Source organism: Clinocottus analis, unplaced genomic scaffold (assembly GCF_023055335.1).
Source record: "Clinocottus analis isolate CAN_PGR_092001 unplaced genomic scaffold, fCliAna1.0.p SCAF_10, whole genome shotgun sequence".
Classification (NCBI taxonomy): Eukaryota; Metazoa; Chordata; class Actinopteri; order Perciformes; family Cottidae; genus Clinocottus; species Clinocottus analis.
The window spans coordinates 6,223,362-6,245,210 of NW_027175821.1; the positions used below are offsets into that span (position 1 = coordinate 6,223,362).

General features: G+C 43.1%; 1 protein-coding gene across 2 annotated transcripts in view; it reads right to left on the bottom strand.

The window, feature by feature from the left end:
- Positions 1–6,092: 6,092 nt before the first annotated feature.
- ctnna1 (catenin (cadherin-associated protein), alpha 1) overlaps positions 6,093–21,849 on the bottom strand; it is a 74,013-nt gene continuing 58,256 nt past the window's right edge. For both annotated transcript variants that reach the window (XM_068584517.1, XM_068584525.1), the window contains exons 16-18: positions 19,387–19,492; positions 8,881–9,015; positions 6,093–7,954 (exon numbers count right to left, since the gene is read on the bottom strand). In XM_068584517.1, the coding sequence (XP_068440618.1) occupies positions 7,664–7,954; positions 8,881–9,015; positions 19,387–19,492 (532 nt within the window). In that variant the 3' untranslated portion in view covers positions 6,093–7,663. The remainder of the gene's footprint in view (positions 7,955–8,880; positions 9,016–19,386; positions 19,493–21,849) is intronic.

Genomic DNA, 21,849 nt, shown 5'->3' on the forward strand with positions numbered 1-21,849 from the left:
AATTATTATTCCTTGGGAGCTGATTATAAAAAGTGACTTTAAATGAAAAGATAGTGCTCTTCTTTTTTTTTTTACTGGCACCGTTTCACCGGATTACAAACCATCCAGCTCTACAATGTTTTCAGACTCGGGGATAAGTACCCGAGGCCTGCACTCACATTAGAAAGAGGTGATTTTAGGATATAGAATTTTATGTAACTAGTCTCAGAAGCCATGCAATGAAATGAAATATATGAAATGGTGTTCCCATGTGTGTGAGAGGTCTTTGTGAGGGAAAAAATAGCAATGGATTTTATGGCGGGATGAGGCATTTCAACCAGTAATTTAATTCTTCTTCTTTTTCAACCTGAAATGAATGTTCCAGTCTAATATTTATCACAAATGTACATTTTATAATGCACTAAGAAAAGTCTAACTTTAAATGTGATGTCATCGCTGGAGCACTCAGGGACTGGTTTACCAACCATAACCAGTGCTGACAGGGCTGCGTGTAACGCAGAGCTCATTCTCGTCTTTAGCTAACGTGCCGTTGGCACCACGCGCCTGGAAGAAAAAAAGAGAAAAGAGTGGCGGTAAGACTCAGCAGTCACAATAAAAATCCAACGAGGGAGGAGTTCGAGACTTTATGAGATGAACGCGGAGCAGATTGAAAGCCCCATCACTAATTACACTTCCACGAAGAAAAGCAAAACCAAATCCCCCGAAAGGACAACACTTCCATTAAACATGATAAGTGGGTTACTGTGCCACTATAAACCTGACACAGGCAGGCCAATACACACAAAAACAGTCACCATTCCTCCTGCCGGCCCTCAGGAAATTAATGTTTTCTAAAATTCCCAGCTCTCCGCCTTAAGCTGTGACTTTAGGGGACTTCTGGAAACCTTTTTCCTCCAGACAGCCACCGGCAATTGTTTTTTTTCTTTTTTCAATCTGAATATGTCATTATTAATGACGCCCTGGAAAGGTTAGACTCATATAGTCAGGGGAACTGACGGAAGACCTTCAAATTGGATTAACTACAACCCATTTACGTCTCAGTTGCTGCTCCTCCCGGTTGCCTCGAGTGTTTGTTGCGTGGAGGGGAGACATCTCATTGTCTGTGCTGTGACTGGTAAGTCACCCGTCAGACTCGACAGACTCGTCTGGTTCGAGGGTTACTTCTAAAACCTTCACCCGTTTAAGCGATTCTGCGACAAAGAAGCTTGGCACGGCGAGTAAAAGAATGAAAGAGGCGCTCCGATGTGCTTGTAGGCTCGCGGTGAGCAGCAGAGACGCTCCCTCCCTGTGCGTCCCGGACTCTTGGACCCGGCGTAAGCGATTGACATTCTCGTAAGGACCGCCTTATCTGGCATGATTGCACTCTGGCATCTGTATGGTGTGGGTCACCGGTCCTTTCAACCAGTCATATTTAACATTTATCCTCCGACAGAGCCAAGTCTATCTATCCGAGACGTCCACCTTCGCCACTGACAGATCTGCCAGTCCAGCAGCCTGTGTTTATCGCCAATTCTTTCTCGCTGGGTTCAGGGCTACCAATACTGAAGCGGCTGTGTTCATGTACGGCAGAGCTCGACAGCTTGAAACCCACCCTCCATTTCTAACAGAACCTGATCTCTCTCCACGTTGCCTGGGTCCTCTAATTTCTGAAATAACGGGATCTCTGGGAGAACGTAGGCTATCGATTCAACTGTCACACTTGACCACTGTGATTGATAAAACTTCTTTCCAACGTGTCATGCGACAACAGATGGGAGGAAACTCGCAGTGCCTTGGGGGGTGAGTGGGGGTTGTGCGAGGCTGTCACCTTTGCAGCATATCTGCGTACAAATGTCTGGTACAGACACATTGTATTGTTTCACTCAAAGAAGAAAAGGCCTTGGAAGAGAGAGGAGAGGAGAGAAGAGAACCCGTTCTATTATTATCCGTCAACACGTAGTCTCTTGGGGCCAGCCATATTTACAGAGATGTTTTCGTCTGGGGACCACTGTGGTGGGTTCTGGCTTCAACGTGGGGTGAGATGAGGTGAGAGCAACGACACGTTAAATCAGGTTGAGAAACTATAAACCCAGACACATGTTTATTGCCAGTTTTGTTTTGTTGGGAGTACCGTTTTGCTAACATGACTGGAGGTCTGGCCTACAATGGCATGGGTTCCCCGTGAATGGCTGTGGTGGGAGAAGCAAAGCAGAAACCATTCTGAAGCAAAGCCCTGAAAAGGAGTCCTTTTTTTTATTTTTATTTTTTTTATCAGAAACTCAAGTGAATTCATCACAGAAAAAAAAAATCACTCACTTCTTTTAAAAATGCTTGCCAGGCCGGTTCAGATATGGGTTAGCTTCACGTTTGAAAATGTGCTGTGAAGGAATGAAAATGGTCTTGCAGAAACCGAAGAAACGTGTCTAGTTTTATGAAACTTTACAGGGTCACTGGTTTCTTGTTGACCCGTTCTCTCTCTACACATTTTGGTTTTCCAGCCCAACTCTAATGGTCAATATTACAGACTTGGGGTGATGTGTTCTCTACTGGCACTGACGGCCCCTACGGGTCTGGTTATACATTAACGGCATTATTTAAACATCACTACTGCAAAAAATATATATAATTTTTCCTTACTGTTATTTTGGTGTACATGATTTGTTGTTTGCTGACACTACTTTAAAAAAATAATTAAAAACAGTAGTTATAAAAACAAATAGTTTGTCAGAAAAAGTCAACTTGTCATTTTTTTCTTCAAAACAAAACACATTTATACAACTAATACATAAGCAAAAAATGACTGGTTGTATGTATGGTAATTAATTGATTAGGCTGATCGCTGACTGAGCTCACTGATCACATCAGATGTAGCCGTCGTTTTGTATTCAACTCTGGCGAGCTCGAGTCTGACTTCAGACTGAATCAGCACCACAGCAGAGTGGACAGCTCCCCTTCAAGCGAAGCAAGGTTCACCATCACCAGCCCACTTTAAATAGAAACAACAGAGCGACATTGGTCTGGGATTGATACCGCCCTATTTGAACATGTTCACATGTGAATTAACCTACAGTATGTAAAGACACAGGAACATCGGACAGCTCCAGGAAAAAAAAAAAATCAATTGCAGAAGAATGCTACGTTTTCGGACGGCAGACAACTTTAAATTGTCCTTGAGGGACTCCGCGAGACGAGGCCAACACTGCAAAGTATTAAGTGTATGCAAACAGTATTGATGAAAAGTCAAATTGTGAGATTATATTGAAACATTCCCACGGTGACATCTCAGGGTTGGAAACATTTCCTTGAAGAAATCACGCACTGGAAGAAGAAGAAAGAGTGTTCTGGAGCGAGGCAGAAATCCATCACGTTCCTGGGAACCGTTGCTTTACAACACTGTTGCCTGAACATTGTGTACAATTATAAGTCCCTGCAGTTTCCATTGTCCGGTGAAGTTTGTACAGGGTCTACCTGCATGGTTGAGTGAGAGTAATCACAACTGTTGACACAGCAGATTACTTGTTTTGTTGTTGTTGTTGTTGTTCGTTTCATTTTCTTCACGCACTGCAACCCCAGTCAAAAGGCTACACCCACACACAGGCCTCAGTGAAACACATGGGAGATTTACCGACACCGTTCACTGACGCGAGGCCTTCACAGTTTCAGACTTCACGGCTTCTTTCCGACAGGCAGACTAAATGACGCCAGTCTGGATATTAACATCGTACGGGGCAGATTTACTCCTGACGTGGCTCCTCCTAATAGTCAGCGAGGGCCTACTTCACACGGAGATGAAGTGAACGGTTTGTATTTTAAAGTTCTATTCATCATAATGAGTATGGGTGCATGGGAATGGGGTCATTATGGCACTCAGTGCCTAATGAATTTAGGGTATAACCATGAATACCACCGAGACAAGTATGGTCAATGCTGACTCGGTGTTCTCAGGCATATAGTTTCTCCTCGGCTTGCGTGGCACCACGCGATGATTCATCTTGTAAAGCACAAAGTTGAAAGCAAGACGTCAGGGCTCGGCGTCAGTGACATTTCTGCAGTGAGTTTCAACTTTGTGCGGTGGTGCAAGACGTGTTCACAAGCTCCAAAAGTAGCAACACAACTATCCAAAAAGTGACCAAACTTTTAGTTGAAGCTACACTGAAGACAATAAATGAAGATGCAACTTAAAAAGATTTTAAAAAAAAACTCCAAGACACCAAACCTTATGAGCATAGCTCTCATTCAGACCAATTTAGTGCATGTTAACATGCTAGTAAGTGCACATTAACATGCCAAGTGCACCTTAACACCAGGCATGAGCGCCTGCACGAGCAACAAGGTGTACAGGCGGAGAAACAACAAGACCTCAATACCATCGAGCCATCGGACACTAGATGAGAAAGACATACAAAAAGCAGGCAGCAGCTTGTGTGTGCGATGTGCAAACAAAACGAAAAGCAGGATATTACCAGCGGTAGAAAATAATAAGTTTCACTATCACAGAAAGAGCTGAGGGGCAGCGAGCGTAGGTGTTGAGCCGTCTCAGGATCAGCTTCGCATCCCTCCAGTCAGCTGAACACCATAGGTGGCGTTTCTCTCTCTGGGGGCAGCAGGACGGACCGGTCCTCCTGTGAGAAGCTGGACTTGCTGAAACTTTTTTTTTTTTTGGACAATACATGTATAAAACACACATAATCATATAAATAAAAAAGAAATAAAGAAAAAAATAAGAAATAGAATAATATAAAAAGACATATGTATACCTACACATACATCTATATGTATATACACCTGTTTATTACCTGGCTGAACGTTTTAAAGCTGAATCACTTAAAAGGTCTGTGCTGGTTTTTAAACATCAGGGTCACGGAAAATCCCTTTTCAGTAACAGGGTGCTAGTTTCAATGTTTGTTCATGTGTTTCTTAGTATTATAACAAATTGTAACATGTAGTCTTTTACAAGAGCTGTTCTTTATCCAGAACAGAAATATATAAATATATAGAGCAATGGTTTGTTCGCATTCTTGCAATTCATCGCCCACTTTTGTTTTGTTTCATGTTGTTTCTCTTTCGTTGAATTGAGATAAAATACCTTATTTGTAGTTTAAACACAAAACGGGGTCACAAGGGATGTGACCTGTAATATTACCCAGGGATTGGAACATCTGCCCAGAAGAACTTTATCATTGCTCAATCCCAAACCATGTGGAACAAGGTGCCAACAACCATTAAGTCAGCAACACCCAGCTCACACAGTCTGACAGGAGCGACATAAACTGGGTCAGTGGCTGTGGCTTCGAAAAACTTAGCCTTCTTTATTGGTGCCAATGTGTTTACATCCGATGTGATAAAAACAATCTGTAACTAAAGCGTTTGATTGGCAAAGTCGTCAGGCAGGAGTCTGGAAATCTCTTTCTCTCTAATGCCCTCCATCTATTTCACATCCATTTCCTGTGGTTCACTTCGTATAAACAAATCATGAGTGGATAAAGAAGGGTAACTCGATGAACAATCACAAAAAAAAACTAAAAACAAAGTGATACTGAAACTGCCCTGCCCCGTGTAGGAATATGAAAAAGTGAATTTGTCTTCTCCGTCTCCTCTCAAGTGATGAGTCAGACCGACTCCGACGTGCAATTACTTCAACACTTTGGGAAGCAGAGACGATTCATTCCAAATACGTTCTCACTTCAGACACATTTATCTTCTCGTTGTGCACGCTCGCTTCTCCCGCTGCATTTTCTTCACAGGCTATTGTTTGTTAGCGAGGCGGCACCAGACGACGGAGGAATGCGTTTGATGTTAAGAGCTGCACTTTTCTTTTTAAGAGAAAATAAGCCACAACAGTAGAACAATCCAATTACAGAAGTTACAAGAGCACACTGCATATAGCCCTCAAGTCAGTAATGCAGACTGCGGGAGATATGTATACATAATATAATGCCTTAATTATGCACCGCACAATGTTGGGCGAAAGCTAAAATCATGTGTGGCTTACTCTTTCCTTGTTCCTACAAGTGTTAGAACAGTAAAACAAAGCATATAAGGGAAGTAAAGGATCATGGGAGGAGGAGAAAAAAAACATGACTTCAGTCTGCAGATAAGAAAGAGAACAGCGGTTTAATTTTTAAATGTTTATTAAGATATAAAGCGGGCACATGAATATAAGAAACGTGTGCACTGATAAGTCAGCTCTCAATAACAAAACAAATCCACAGCAAAGTAGTTTGATATCACTCGACATTAAAATCCAAACTCAAATACAGCAAGAGACAAACTGCTGAAGCGTTTGGTTCTACAGTACAGAAACATAACCTGCCCATCCACCTATAGTTCGGAGATTCAGCCCCGAGAACAGAGCCGCAGGGTGTCAAGAGCTTCGCTGTATACCGATGCCCCACAATGCAGCAGGGTACTATGAATGACTGGACAAACATCCCCACGGTTGTTACCTAAAGTTAAATAAAACAAAGAAGCCGTCTCCCGTTTCATTTTAAAGCTCCAACTCCCGGCAACTCGTTACTAGTTTTCTATAAAGTTTGTGCCCGACGTAACGCTTTGATTAGTGGCAGAGTTTTAAGTCAGAGACATCTCCTTTCCTCGCCTACCTCTGAAGTTGCGGAGAGAAAAACATATTGATTCCTCAATTTGGACACGTTCTGAGATTGCGGAGGCGTTTGGTCTCATTGACAGTTAATGAAGCTTGCCGGCTTTGGAGAGCCACGACGCAGGGTCTGCTCGTTGTGGAGCCCGCTGGGTTCTCCCAGACCCAGAGGAGCCGGGGCTTATTTACAAAGTTTGACTGAAATGGGTGGATCGGTGCGCGCATGTACCAGTTAAGCAGAAACAACTCTGTCACCTCGGTTCGCTGCATTATGTGAACATGGGGACAAAATAAGCAAAAAAATAAAAAAAAAATAAAAAAAATGCAGATGCTCAAATTATAACGAATCAGTCTAAAATGAAAAGGGTACAAATCATTAGTCATCCAGCACTGAACAGTGTTCAGGTCAGTTTAAACCTTTTTGAACGGTTAATAGTGGCATAACAAAAAAGTATGTATAAAGTTAGAAAAAGGCAGGTACACACATGGAAATATATCGACTTTGGATCCTTAAAGAACTAAAACATACTTAAACCAGTTATCCCAGCACATCTAAATGAATGACAGTTTTTGTTCAAGTCAAGATAAGGCAGACAGATTTTGCATAGTTGATATTCGCGGTATTGAAGATATTTCGCTATAATCAAACATTGTAGTGGAAAACACCAGCAACCCCACAGTATTACTATAAAACTGGTTAGAATACAAAATAATCAAAAGCCTCTTGGAATTAGTTATTATCATACCTCTGATATCTGCTTCCCTTCCTCCCATAAACATGAAAGAAAAACATGGGAAGTATAGAATAAAAAAAAAAGAAGCATTTGTCCAGTTGAATTCCCTCAAACTGCATTTTCCAGAGAAGAGACAGTTAAACGCTTCAGAGGAGAGCAAATCTGAACGTATGGAATAGAAAGGAGGCAGTGTAGGAATATAATAGGTCATACAGACAAGTCGTCTATGCAAAGGTGGAAGAATTACGATAAAACCGTTTTCTTTTAGTAGAATGACAAGCTATATCTATATATATATAAACTCATTGGTCAATCTTTTGTGTGTGTCTCTGTAACTCAAGAACATGATACTCTAGATGCTATCCATGGCTTTGAACTCGCTCAGAGCCTGCACAGGGTTGATGTGCTTCTTCTGGGAGGACCTCTTGACCTTGTTGGTTTGGCCGTCGTCCTGCTTCTCCCTCTTCACCAGCGGCTTCTTCTCGGGAGCTTTCATCCTCCAGGAGATAGCCGGCATATTCAGGGCCTCCATGTTTTTGTTCTTCTGGTATTTTGTGGATGCGACGTAGGACGCCTTGACAGTGGACACCACTGTGTTCATCAGGTTCTTCGCGGCCTGAATGAGGGACATGGCGCTGTCCAGCTGTGTCAAAGAGAAAGGAGAGGAGGGAGCAGGGTTAGCTTTGTGAAGGAGGTGGAGGCAAAGCCGGTTGTTTTTCCCCATTTACATATACGGAAGAATTGACAACCTTTTTGTCCGGCATACAAATAGAAGTGAGGAAATTTGAGAATATGGAAAAAGGTCAAACTAATTCAAGCTCCACAATTTAATAGCCTCAGAGACACTGGTCGCACTTGACTGAAGTGTGGGAGGCGTCGGCTTGTTTCAGTACACAGAGAAGAGGGAGGAATTCATTATTTCATAAGAAAGAGAAAAGACCCATTTTAATTACTTTGAATGGCAAGTAAGTGGTTAATTAATGCTTAAAGGTTCTGTGAACACTGGCATTGTACAGTCTTATCCTAAATGATAATAAAAAAAAGGTTAGCAAACAGTTGGCCAACATTAGTCCCTTCCAGCACAGAGGAAGGTATTATTTCTGTTAACTCTCTTGTTCAATATAAATATAAGCCGCTGATTACAGGGAATGAACCGCCTATATTTTGTATTCATGTGAGCAGATACTACAACTTCAGAAAGTAGCCAATGCAGTCTATTGATTTCATTATCTTTCTGGCAACGGATTTAATTGGGAACAAATATAAATCGGTTTATGTTCATTGTTTCACACCCAAATACATTAATACAAATGCATCCTTAAGGCTCCAGAAAAAAAACCCTCACTTTACTCGTTTAAGCTTTTGTTTGGATGCTTTTAAACCTGCACTTTCAAGTTGCGCCATTGCAACCAACCCTGACTGTCTGCTGCAGTCCCCCAAAAACTTTTGAATAAATATCCCAAATATCCCATTTCAACCGCTCCACTACTCTTCGTTGCCATAAAGGCCCTTTTGGCACAATGCAGACTGCAGACAAGGTGTCCGCGGTTAAGATCATGTTGAACTTACCCCAGAGACAACAAGCTCTCCTCCCAGGTTCTGGACCTCGGCCTTGACTTTGCTGCAGATGTTGAGCTGGTGGCAATACAAGGCGATGCGCTGCAGGTAGGCGAGCAGGTCCTGCTTACAGGTGGAGTCGGGGCACTGCGGGGTGGGAGAGACAAACACGTTTACTAATGTGCACATCAGTTCGTATATAAGCACAAACAGGTTTGTGGGTGTAACACTACCTGCTTGCAGGCCGCATCATTAATCAATTTTTGTAACTTGCTGGTGCTACTCAATCTGAATATTTATGTGATCCTGCAGACGCCATGATCTCACACTTTATCAAGATGAGTTAGTAGCAGTGTGACAGGTAAGGTAGACACCCACATTAGGGCCGTGCACAGAGCCAAAATGACAAACTCACGCCCACAAACCTTGTAGATTGATAACTCATTTTCACAGGGTTAAGCACGATCAAGTCACACAGAATGCTGATTTTATGAGGAGGTAAACACTGCTGTCAATCAAAAACTTTTAGGTGTTGGTAATCATCTGGTGTGAAGTCCTTTTAGCAACACAAACACTTCCTGTCCATAGATAAGAAATGCATTTTAAATGTAACAAACTGCAGTTCGGTCCGGCCTGATTTTAGGTGTGAGGGTGCGGATAAACTGCTCAGGGTTTGGAGGGGCACTCCAACAGGCTTCAATAAATACAATTAATTCTCAGAGGAAACGCGCAGTGGATGAGAGGACGCTTAAAATGTGGCAGTGGAATCAATACAAAGTTGAAAAAGCGTCTATTCTTGTTCACAACAAGGCATTACAAGATTGTCGAAAGTCAGCTGGGGACACGAAACAAAATATGTTGGGAGGTAAAAAAGAAATCCATCAACTGCAAGAAAACCAATAAATTATCATAAAATCCACTTGAGAGAAGAAGTATGCGAAGAGCTCCACAAATGCCTGCCATTTAGCGTTTGGCAATCTTTTTGAATTATTTCATCTCATCATAATTAGACTGGGGTCCACCTTCAAACACCACTTCCATCTCTTTCCTAGTTTGCTAAACAAGCCCCATGCCAGAAAAGTAATTAGGCCACAGTTCTCGTTAGCTGCTCGTCAGGAGAGAGATGTAAACACCCTGACGGGGCTCTGAGGCCTCTTGTCGGATGGCCGATCTCAGCAGAGTGACCCGACACACTGGAGGGATGTCGGCGATGATCGGGTCGTGGTGGGACCGACTGTGACAGATAATCAGAGGGTAATCTCATACTAAGCTTACTTTACCTGTGAAAGGAACCGGGGGTGACCGTGTGTGTGTGTCTGGGTGTGTGGGACAGAGCAGGCCAAGAGAAAATTCTGGCCGACACCAGTGTTTGCAGGTGCTTGGCAGTCTGAAGGCGGAGTCCTTTGGCAGCTGTTAATTCTGAGTGCAGGGAAAAGGTGAAAGGGAGATAATGGCAGCCAATCTTTTAATTGATGGATTCTCTGCAGGAAGGAGTTGGGGAGGTCAGGGCTGAAGAGCGTGCACGAGTGTTTGCATGCGTCTCAACCAACTGAAGAGCCATTTTGTGTCTGGCTGCAAGTGAGCAAATGACAGAACGGATGTCTCCAAATAATGGCCATCGCCACTATTTAAGTGCACTTAATCCACATTTCCACAGTTTCCTTTCAACGTGCAAAAGGGTAGATGAGGAAAACCATCCTCGATACAGATTTGTTTGACACTTCAAACAGACTACGACTTGATGCCTCTAATCCTGCCGAGTGCGTCAGTATCCCTGGTGGGAGTGTCGAGCGCTCCACTGAATATAGCGCACTCACTCGCAGACATACAGCCATGCATGCATTTACACACCGCCCCGGCCAGCTGTGCCCTTTCATACACATCATCCATCAGAAGGACGGGGTGCTATAGTACAATAAGGACTCGGAAAAAACACAAGCGCCGTTCTTCAAAGAAACCCACCCTGTGAGGTCGCAGCCAATGCAACTTAACCCGTTCCTTATCGAGAGCTCTATAGCGGTCATCGAACGTCCCCTCCGTCACTACCATCCTCTCCTGATTAATAGAAAGATGGGCTAAGTGGAGAGGAGGGAAACGCAAGCGTTAACATTCTATTAAAGAAAGGTATGCAGGAGGAGAAGAGGGGGAAGCGAGCTGGAGGGGATGATGATCATCATACATGGCTGAAAGACTAGAGAAAATGGGAGAGGCAGGAAGGTTAAACAACAAAAAAAAGAATAAAAAGGAAAGAACCACTGAAAATAGAAGTAGTTGGAGAAAAGATGAAGAGGGAGCCAGAGGGGTAACCGTATGCAGGAGTAAATAAGGGGAGAAATCCAACTGGGGAAACGGGACGTAGACAGGAGGATTCAACTGGAGTTGGGAGGGGGCTTTAAGTAAGTAACAGTGCATGTGTGTGTGCGCGCGCACAGTCACACACATGCAATAGCAAAGACCTGGGATGAGGCTGAATGCAGCAGCCATGCTAATGAGGGCTTGGGGAAGTATTCAGACGGCTGAGAGCAGGGCACTGTGAAAGCATCATTTGTGCTCGTACTCAGCTCAGCTGCTGGCTTCACTCAGCACTCAGGAAACTCTGCAAGGCTGCTCTGAGTGTGACATGTGAATACAGGAGTTGCACTGAGAAGAGACAAGAACACCTTGGATTGTTTCGGTTTTATTTTCGGTTAATGCAAATAGAAGCACTGCGTGTGATTAGCTCGAGTGGTATTTGCGAGCTGATCAGCGCTGCAGGAGCTCAGGTGCCTCCCTGCGCCGTGTTTGTGACAATGTTTCCACAAACTCTGAGCATCCTATACACTCAACGATATGAAGATTAATAATGATACTGCACGTAACAAAAGGTCACGTGAGGGAGGCTTATTTGTTAAGCGTATGTGTCAATGTATCTACAGGTTGTGCAAACACTATAACTGTGTTGGAAACTCACGCGTGATATCACTATATAAACAATTCACTTCCATTCCACAAAACATAATTCGCTCTGGTGTGAAAAAGAACAAAAGGATCGTTAGTCGCTAGTGGTGTAACGGACGACTGATCCGTACAGATCGGTAATCAGTTTGGTTACATTATGATGCGTTCAGGCTCTGTTCAGTGGAAATGAGAATTGGGTGAAGGTAAATTATAACGTTATCATTATATGTGTTGAAAAGTAATCTGGTAAAATGCAGTGTTTGTAAGAAACTTGAATTCAGCTGATGTTTTCACATTAATATAGATATTAGTGATGAATTCTGAGCTGTTTACGAAACCTTGAAGCAGCTGAAATTACATCATTAAAACTACTAATGACATGCTATAAAAATGCAATATTTTATTTACTTAGTTTAATTGTGTGTTTTCATGAAGATTTTTTTCATGAAAGAAAAAAAAAATCAAACAACAAAAGGGATTTGTATCTGCCAATATGGATCATCATATATATTCATTGATCATTATTATATTTGTTCTTGTTAATCTTTTGTGCTGATCTTTGTCTGGTCCGAGCTTTATGATCCGTTGCACCGCTAATCGTCGTTCTCGTTCGCACTGAGTGATGATCTCCTCGAATAGTGACTTCCACCATCATTGAAGTCTTTTTTTCCATTTCTTTATCTCATCTCCTGCTGTAAAATGTTCCTCACGCTTGATGATATAGCCTCCCGCGTCTCCCACATGCTGTGTGGCCAGTTATGGACTGGGACAGTTAACCTTGCTTCGTCGGCTATTATGGAGCGATGGCAAAGCAGGCAGAGGGGCACAAGAGACTTCATCACAAGACTCTGGGTTTCTTTTCAAGGGAAACTAATAGAAAAGGTGAGTCATCTTTCAAAAAGGAACCAGCAGTAAAGGTAGAAATGTCAGTGGTTCGTGTGGAGTTGTCCTTGCCTCTTCGCGGCGGGCTTTCAGTGCCTTCTCGGCAGAAGATCATTATTTGAATGTTCTAATTGTACCACCTACGTACCATATTCACGAGTCCTTTACTTCCAAAGTGTGTGCACGTAGCTCTGACTTTGTTTCAGCACGCCGTAGGAGTCAAGCCACTGCTTGAGTAAGAGAGGGTTCAGACGAATGAGTAAACCGAATCAAAAAAACGCAGCAGACAAAATAAGAAAAAGGGAATGAGGCAATAACAATGAAAGAGCAGGATGTTGAACAAAAGGATTTCACTGTGGTACGTGTTGGGTAACGTCCATGATATAAATGATGATCAGGAAGGTCAGGCCCCATCATTGGAAATGCCATGCAGCTTCACTGAATTCCATTATATAGAGACAGAGGCGGAGCCCCTGTGCTGCAGCTGGCCAGCACTGACCTTTCAGGACGCATCACCCACAGGAAATGCCAATTTCCAATATTTACTGACAAGGCAGCGTTCTAACGCTGCCACGGCCAGCAACCTGTTGGAGGATGTCACATAGCGGTGAATATAGAGGTATTTACTGATGCGTGTTGTTTTTCAGTCACTTCCTGTCATGAAATGAAAGAGGAAAAAGAGAAAACGTATATTTCCACTTTCCTCATATCCCAGTGAGTTTGTTTTAAGAGATTTGCTTTGTGTTCAGCGGAGAGTCAGAAAACGTACGGCCAAACAGCGATAAAGAACTTGTTTATATTTCTAGAAGTATACAAATACTTTACCATAAACCTATATATCAGATCATATCATTTCACCATGTGGCTTTACTGCTCTAACATACCAAACATCTATCTAGCAGGGGGAGAGAAATCTGACATTTTTGTGCAGTGGAGGGTTGTGGATAATTAACTGTGCCTAAGCTGAGGAAGGACCTTCAGGACAAGAAGCCACGGGGAACTTTTATCTGCCATTACACTTTAAAACTGCCACGGGGCTTTGCAGGGTTGCAGAGCTATATACGTTACGGTGTTACAGTGCACTGCCACTGGGGAAAATAGTGTGACTGAAAACCATGGAAAAGTTGAAGATACAGGAAACAAAGCACTAGAAAGATCATCCTGTGCTTCGGGCAACTGGAGTGGAAGATGTGGCAAGGCAGGGATAAGAAATGATCGATTCGGAGCTGAAGTCCAGAGACACTTCAAGATGAACACACAGTAACGTAGCAGTATTCTAAGATATTACACAGAGTTTAAAACGTGGAAGCGGTTTCAGAGAATACAATGATGAAAAAGGACTGAAAGGGTAGAACTGAACATTTTTACTGCTGGATGAAACCTTGCACAGACAGATTCCCTAGACACAAGACCTCTGATGCAGTTGAGGGCGCAGGTATTTTCTGTGCACAGCCTGGTTAATAGGCTTTACACAAATGTGCTGTACATTAGATTTAGTAGAGTCTGGTGCTGATTATGTTACCGTTGATGGCTAAATATAAATCTGCCACGGTCGACTGATATCAATCAAGATCCATTACAAACAGGTTGATGATGGCCAGATCTCCTCTCCTCACCGCATCCGCTAAAAAGATGCTCTGCATTTGTGTGGGGCAAATTCAATCACACTGGCACTTGGGAATGTTAATGTGACAGTGAAGCAGACAGAGTCTGGGTATGACAGGAGAGAATCCGGCTGGGGCGAGCCAAAAAGACAGACTTTAGAGGTAACCACAGGGACCAATTAAATGGCTCTCGTCAATTTTTAATGCTCACGCTGCACCTGTCAGTCAGGCATTTCACTGTAGTCCCCCTCAGCTAAACTTATAAATGAACACGGTTGCTACAGAATAGGTAAGAACGAACAGGCATGTTAAAACATTTACAAATGAATGTTTGACATTCAGACTGTAATTTGGCCCATCCCTTTACTGCTTTTGGCTCACTTTAACCGGACGGCTAAAAAAATCCCTCAGATTTCCAAATGCAAGTTGAGTCAAAGACTGACGCCGGGTTCACACTGGATGGGAAAGTGACGCAAAGCGCCGCAACCTTCAGAGGGGCTGGCTACGTCCTTTCGGTGCCAATGTGGGCGTTCACACGGGATATGCCACAGCGCTACGTTCTGAAGCCGGCTCACAATCTTAAACTATACAGATCCTGCAGGCAAATATGGCAAGAAAACACATTCATAATCTACTATTAGTGATACAAATTACATATTATATCAGATATAAACGATCTCTGTCTGACAAATTATCAAGTATGCACTACACGCTTTTGACTTCCCTCCCCTCTGTTCTCCGCGAGTTTCAATTACCCCCCGAAGACATGGTATTCAAAATCCATCTAGTATATTTATTAAAAATAGCCTGGTGTTACTGCCGTTTATGATTGAGGGATTTATATTGCCTACTTATTTCACATATTTGTCAGTGTCTCAACAGAGAGAGCGCGCAACAGACAAAGAGACAGACAGACACTCGCACAACTGTCGGTATTGCATGGTGCTTCACAGTACTTCTGTGTTTCAAAAAAAAAATATTAAAAAGCTAGACACCATTTATCCACCCCAAATCATGGTCCTACAATCATCTGATGGACGTCTGGCTGTACTTTCTATGCTCTTTCCAAATGATTATCCACCTCTGGGAGCTCTTTGGCTACCAAACGCGGCTCCATCAAGGCTAGACGCCTTTTATTGAGCAGTCTGGATCGTCATAAAGCGTTGAAATATTGAATTATCGTGGGTAAATGGCGTTTTAAAAACAATCAATTGGGAGTTGATACATTTTCTCAAGCAGCAAATAAGGTGGGCTCCACTTGGTTGGGCTGAACTGCAGTTGGCTGAGGGCTGACCCTTGAACTGCTGAGCTGAGAATTTGTGGGCTCTTTGGGTGAGTTTGCTTCCCCACTGCAGTTGGTAATTTATAACCTTGTCTGCTTGTTGAGCGTCTAGGGCCAGAGCTGGGATTAGACTGTGACCAGCAACAAGAGCCCATGGATCACCATAAATCTCCACTGATTGAATGCAAATTGGAAAAGTGCACAATGTGTGTCAGTATACATCATAAGAATAAAGCTTGCACAACAAACACATACGCCATATGCACATGCCTATTCTCTAAATATGTAAGCCTTATTTTATGTGCATGTTTTTTGTATGTTTACATGCAAGTGTTTATGTGTGGAGCAGGCAAGCAGCAGAAATGTATGGGCTGCATTGTGGCAAACACATTTGCGTTATAAATCTCAATTACATAGTATTATTTGTTTACCAGCCTGCTCTGATTGAATTCTCATAAGGTGCCCTGCAGAGGAGGGTCATAAATTCTTAATAAACTGCAGTGCAGACCTTTGTACGGCACTGACCTAAATTCTGCAGCTCATCTCTGCGCTACACTCATTTCTTTAAACTTTAACAAGGCTCCATTACACATATCTGACTGTATTTCTGAAGACGCCTAACTAGACCACGTCCACCATAACATCTCACTTGTACACAATGCACGCGTAAGAAAACACGAGACGACACAGTCTTGCGAAGGGAAACTGCGTGGTGCGATGCTGTGCTATCAGTCTGGGACCATCTGCTGATGTGTTTTATGTGAGAAGTAAACCCTCATAGGCCCTCCAGGCCAGAGGCACAGAGCACAAGTGATTAATATGCCGAGTCTAATGAGCAGTCCCAGCATTGCCTTTGCTCCTCTGACTGTCAGTATGTGTACATCTTGGTGGTGGATTCACACAACTATTGCTGCCAGAGTATTTGGACCATCCCAACATGCCATGCATTTGCTGTAAGTGCGCCTGTGGCATTTCCTGCTTTGTTAGAGCTGCGGCCCTAAATATAAACTGCCTGCGTAAATAAATACACTTTAAAAAACTGCCACCTGGCAATTACACTGCTAATTAAAAGGCGAAGCACTCTTAATGGATTCATCTCTCAGGAGGGATGTTCCTAACTCCGCGCAAAACTCCCACCCCCATCCTTTCCACTTTTCCTATCTCTCCATCTTTCTCTTGCCCACCCCATGTCCATCCCTGGGAGCCCTGGCTGATGCGTTACGGGTGAGTGTCGCCTGATCCAGTGTTTTGGTCTCTGCTGAGAGGGAAAGGCTATGAGGGACAGCTGGATGGGTGCAGAGGCTGCAGGGGTCCCCACTCTTGGCAAAGACTTCTGTTCCAACAGCCAAAGCTCTTCATTTATTCATACTTTGAGTGCTTCAAACCCCAAGACCCCCCGACAGTGTACACACTCACAAACATATATACACAGAGGAACAGACACAGACACGAGTTACTGACAAATAGTTGAGGATGAGAGAATGAAGCGGTCCACACTAATCTAACACATCTGTATGCACACACGCATTAGTGGAGAGGCAGGCCCGTCGACAGACGTGTTCATGTGTCGGCATAGACACACACACACACACACACACACACACACACACACACACACACACACACACACACACACACACACACACACACACACACACACACACACCTGCACAGTTGCCCATCTGTTTTCTTTAGGGGATAACACTGTTTTCATTAAAGTGAATGTGCATCTTCAAAAGCGGCAGTGAGGCATAAAAATAAAAAGTCACTTTCCAGAACGGCTTATTCCCCATTCAAATGATGCCGATGCAATTAGGTCAGAACAGATACGATTTTTACTTTGTGATAAACATAGGGCCTAATATCACAGATCTGGGGTCACCTTAAATAAAATATCAGACGTGCAGGGAGGGCTCTTTGAGGCCAGTGGCTCATTATATTAGACTAGGAGGGAATTAATCTACGTCTTACATCCCCTTGGAGTAAGAGCACAATTTATGGAAAAAAAATGGTTTATAAGCCTGGGATTTATATTTTTCCCTCCAGTCTTAAGACATGTGGAATATATTTCACAACTGCCCCAGAATATTGCTGTTTATTACACGAAGAAAACTGAAAGAAAGCTATGATGTAAAACTTTAACTACATAATCCTGGAATTAACTATTAACCACTGCCTTGTGTCGGCAAACCTGGGCCATTTAGAGACAAAGAGACAAATATTTATTGTGCAAAACAGACTCAAAGCGATGTGTTAATGCATGGCATCAAAATCCATGTTTCATAGTCGGCCATGAAACGCTGTCACTCAACAAAGAGGCGTAATGCTGTTTCAACGTGTTGCCAACATATCAGCAAAGACGTCAACTAAACCAGGGCAAGAGTGAGACTGACAACGCTGCCAATGTTATCGAAATTGAAATCTTACAGCAAACATCTAAAGCCAGCATGTGCCTTTCTGAGCGACTGTGTGTGTGTGTGTACGGAAGAAACAGACAGCTGCTACGTTTGAACCACAGGAGTAACCGAAGTTGGGATAAGACCTCAATCCGACAACCATGTCTTGTTGCAAACATCACAACAAAACTCTTCCATGATTTAACAACAAACTGTATCCACGGTGCCGACACCCAGACTATAAGCCCCTGCCTAAGAGATGGCAAATGAATAAGTTGGCGGATAAATCATGTACAGTGTTTCCCTGAGGTGGTACAGTGCAAGTATTTAAGTGAAATATGAAGCCATGGATAATTGAATGTGTGTTTCCCAAAGTCAAGGACCATAGTCTCTGGGGTAAAGGATAGATGTGTAGGGATGATGGAATTGGGAATTGGGGAGTGGGAGATGGAAGAATGAGAGAGAAGGAGGGAGTGTTTGATCCTGAAAGAAATTGGCAAAGACTGGTAAGGGGCGTCTCATGAATAACAAATCATAGCAGTTGTTAACATCTGAAGCACTCTACTGTGCAAGCCTTTTACTTGGATTTGCTCCTAAGTGTGCAAATGAGAAGACGTGACTTAAAAGAAAAGGTGTGTGTGCAAAAACAAAACTCCATGTACCAAGAGTTGATTTGTAACTTTTATTTTTTATACAGCTTTCTAAGTATTAAGATGACAGAAAATGCCGAGAGAAAAGTTTACTTCCTGATCTTTAAATCTGGCTTTGACGCAGCACTGTTTGGTTAACATTTAAAAACAAAAGAAAGATGTGTCAAAATGCAATCAGTACGGAGAATACGTTTTTTTTTCGGCGAGCACAACAACGTGCAGCGAGATCAGTTCCTGCTGCAGAGCAGAGAGCGAGTGGAATAAAAAAAACGTCCAACTCTAAACTTGGTGTCAACTTGTGTGCCATATTTAAAACATTAATGATTTAGGGGAGAGTAAATGTGACGTTTGAGGTAAATTAGTGACCGTCACAGTGATAAAACGCACCCCTTACATGTGCTGGTCCGATTTTTTTGAGCACATTATAAGGGTATCACCAATAAACAATAGGAAAATATGTCAATATGATACAGGATCAGAGTTTACGTAAATTAATTAATTTGTAACATCTGGTTACAAATGTGGTTTCCCTGTGCCTGAAACATGGCATTTGCATTAGACATGACATTAGCGCTGTGTCAAAGTCCGTGCTACACAAACAAATAAGTGATTTTCTCTCATTTACCCTGTGTGTTGGAGCACTAGTTTTTTCTGTCGTGCCCCGACGGTGTCAATGTGGCACAACCCTAATTATCTACTGGGGTCGCCAGCACAAAAGCCGTCGCCAACATTAACTCTTTTGGGATGGAGGTTCATCAAAGACTTACATTGTCGGCGATGGTGCGGCCCAGCTTGTCCATTCGTGATCCTGCCTCTGCAATTTTCTTGGCGGCGCTGATGACGTCAGACGTATTCTTCAGAGGCCCTTTCCCCCTGGGGAGAAAAAGTGTAAAGTTTAGTCACCGTTTCTCGATCTCCTTTAATATGACATAAAACACCAACAGTCTGGCGCGGTATTGTTCAGTCAAAGCTGGGCATGTTTTATAACCCATTAAATGGAGGGGCAGCCTTCACTCTCAGGGCTGCCCTTAAAGATTGGGACCTCGGCGCTTGTACTACCACTCTTTTCGAGCAAGATCAACCCACTTACCAAATGAAGGCGTTACATTTTTTTCCCTCCATTACTTAGCACACGATAGATAATATATGTCGGTGACTTGATTTTAAGAAATATGCAGCAGGATCATCGTCGGGATTGAAGAAGCCATCGTATCAGAGTGGTCAACAGTGTCATATGCTTTCTATGATCACAGAAATGCTCACTTAAATCTACCTTGTATTATAAATAATAAAAAAAGATAAAAAAGAGCCATCCCTTTTTGGAGCAAGCTTGTATCCATAGTCCATTACCTGCAGATGAGGGCAGACTGCACACTTCCAGTATGGAAAAGCAGACTGGCACAGAAGCTAAGCAATGTGCCGCTTGGCCCTTTTTAGTCAAGCAGCTTTGAAGGGTTTTATTAGAAGGCTAAGACGCAAATCCGACTGGTCTGTTGGCGGAGAAATGTTGGTTGCTTTCAAAAACGCTACACGCACACCAGCTCGTCACTTGTACAGTCATTATCAGCCAAGTAATGGACGAAGAGGAAAGAGAGAACAATTCAAATTGAAGACTTTGCTCATCGTCCGAATGCTGAGCATCCGTTGTTGACCATTCTAGGGCCAAACGAGGCCCGTCCCGAGTACAGGTCAGTTAAGCCCTGACCCGACCCACTGTAAAGCTTGTCAGCTATTTGCATTTGTTTTCTGCCCCCACAAGGGACTCTGGGACACAGTTGGCATGAGACACAAATTGGATTCAAAGCTGCTCTCTCCAGGCTAAAAAATGAGCCATCCAACCCAGAACAGATGGATTTTTGTGTTCTGTTCACTCGCTTCCCATCTCCGACCCTTCGCCTGTCTTGTGCTCCTCTGCTACTCTACTGTGAAGCAAGTCAGGGTCCTCGTGGAAGGGGCCATGCGTCAGAGCTCAGACTGGAAGTTCTCCGGGGTCAAGTCAACCTCTAGAGACAGAGCTGCAGGCATTGTGATGCAGGGAAGCCTGAATGGAGTGAGTTTAAAAAGAGTGTTGTTATAGTTTACCAAAATAAAAAAAACATATTGCAAAGCATGAATACAGCAACCACTGATTTGAGTGAACTTCCTAAAAATAAGCCTCTCTTTAGCCCTTATAAATAAAGAGCCAGCTGCTGAGTTTCTTCACCGTCTCCAGCTCTGCCCAGGTGGCGTAGTAAGTGACGATGGGCAAAAGCAAAAAGAGGCCACGGGATATAGACAAGCAAACAACTGACAGGACGACACCCTTGTAGGATTTTCGTAGTGGATTTTTACATGGAGAATAAACTGGGGACTTCAGGTCTGGTGACAGCTGCAGGCGTCCAGATGGGTGTAAGCCACATCGGCCCGATCGCTTCACAGCACAGAATGCCGCTCTGAGACAGGTGGCTCTCAAATATGTTGCGTGTTTCCGAGCCACACATGCCTTATTCATGAGTGCCGTCAAAGAGCCATAAGCAGTGCAGGACTCGCAAAGAATCTCTCTCACTCTCTGCAGATTTGTCAGGAGAGAGGTCCAGAACAATTACCTCACACAGCATTAACCTTGGCAGAGCTTTGTGCCAGCTCAAGGTTAAGGGGGCAATCATTTAGGCCTGGCTGAATTAGTCAGTGACTGACCTTCCATTTGCTGCAGCCACCAGAGAGAGTCAAGGCCTAATGTGAAGATATATATTCACCCCGACCAACATCCATGTGAGGTTCTGCAGGCACTCACTGGCATAGACCAATGTCTATCCAAAGCCTCACACTGCCCAATAAGAAAAGTCACAATACTAAGTTCTGGTATTAGCCCATAAATTACACAAACTGCCCTATTAAAAACACAGGAACCAAAGCCATTCCCACAGCTTTCTTTTATTAACTTATTTTTCGAATGGAAATAACCGAGCATGGCGAATAGTATGTCCTTAAACACTGAACCTGGTCATATTGATCATCAGTAGGGTCAAAGATAATAAAGCTCTAACAAACTCTGAATTCAAAACTTGGCAATCCAGGATGATATTACTCAACATTATGGTTTTAATGTGATATAAAGAAGAAAAAATGTCCTTTCGAATTTTATACTAGTGTCCAATTATATATTGTAAGAACCAATAAAGTATCTTATCAATTGCCATCTTAGGTTCCTAAAAATGTGAGCCCAGATGGTGGATTGGCGTCTATGTGCA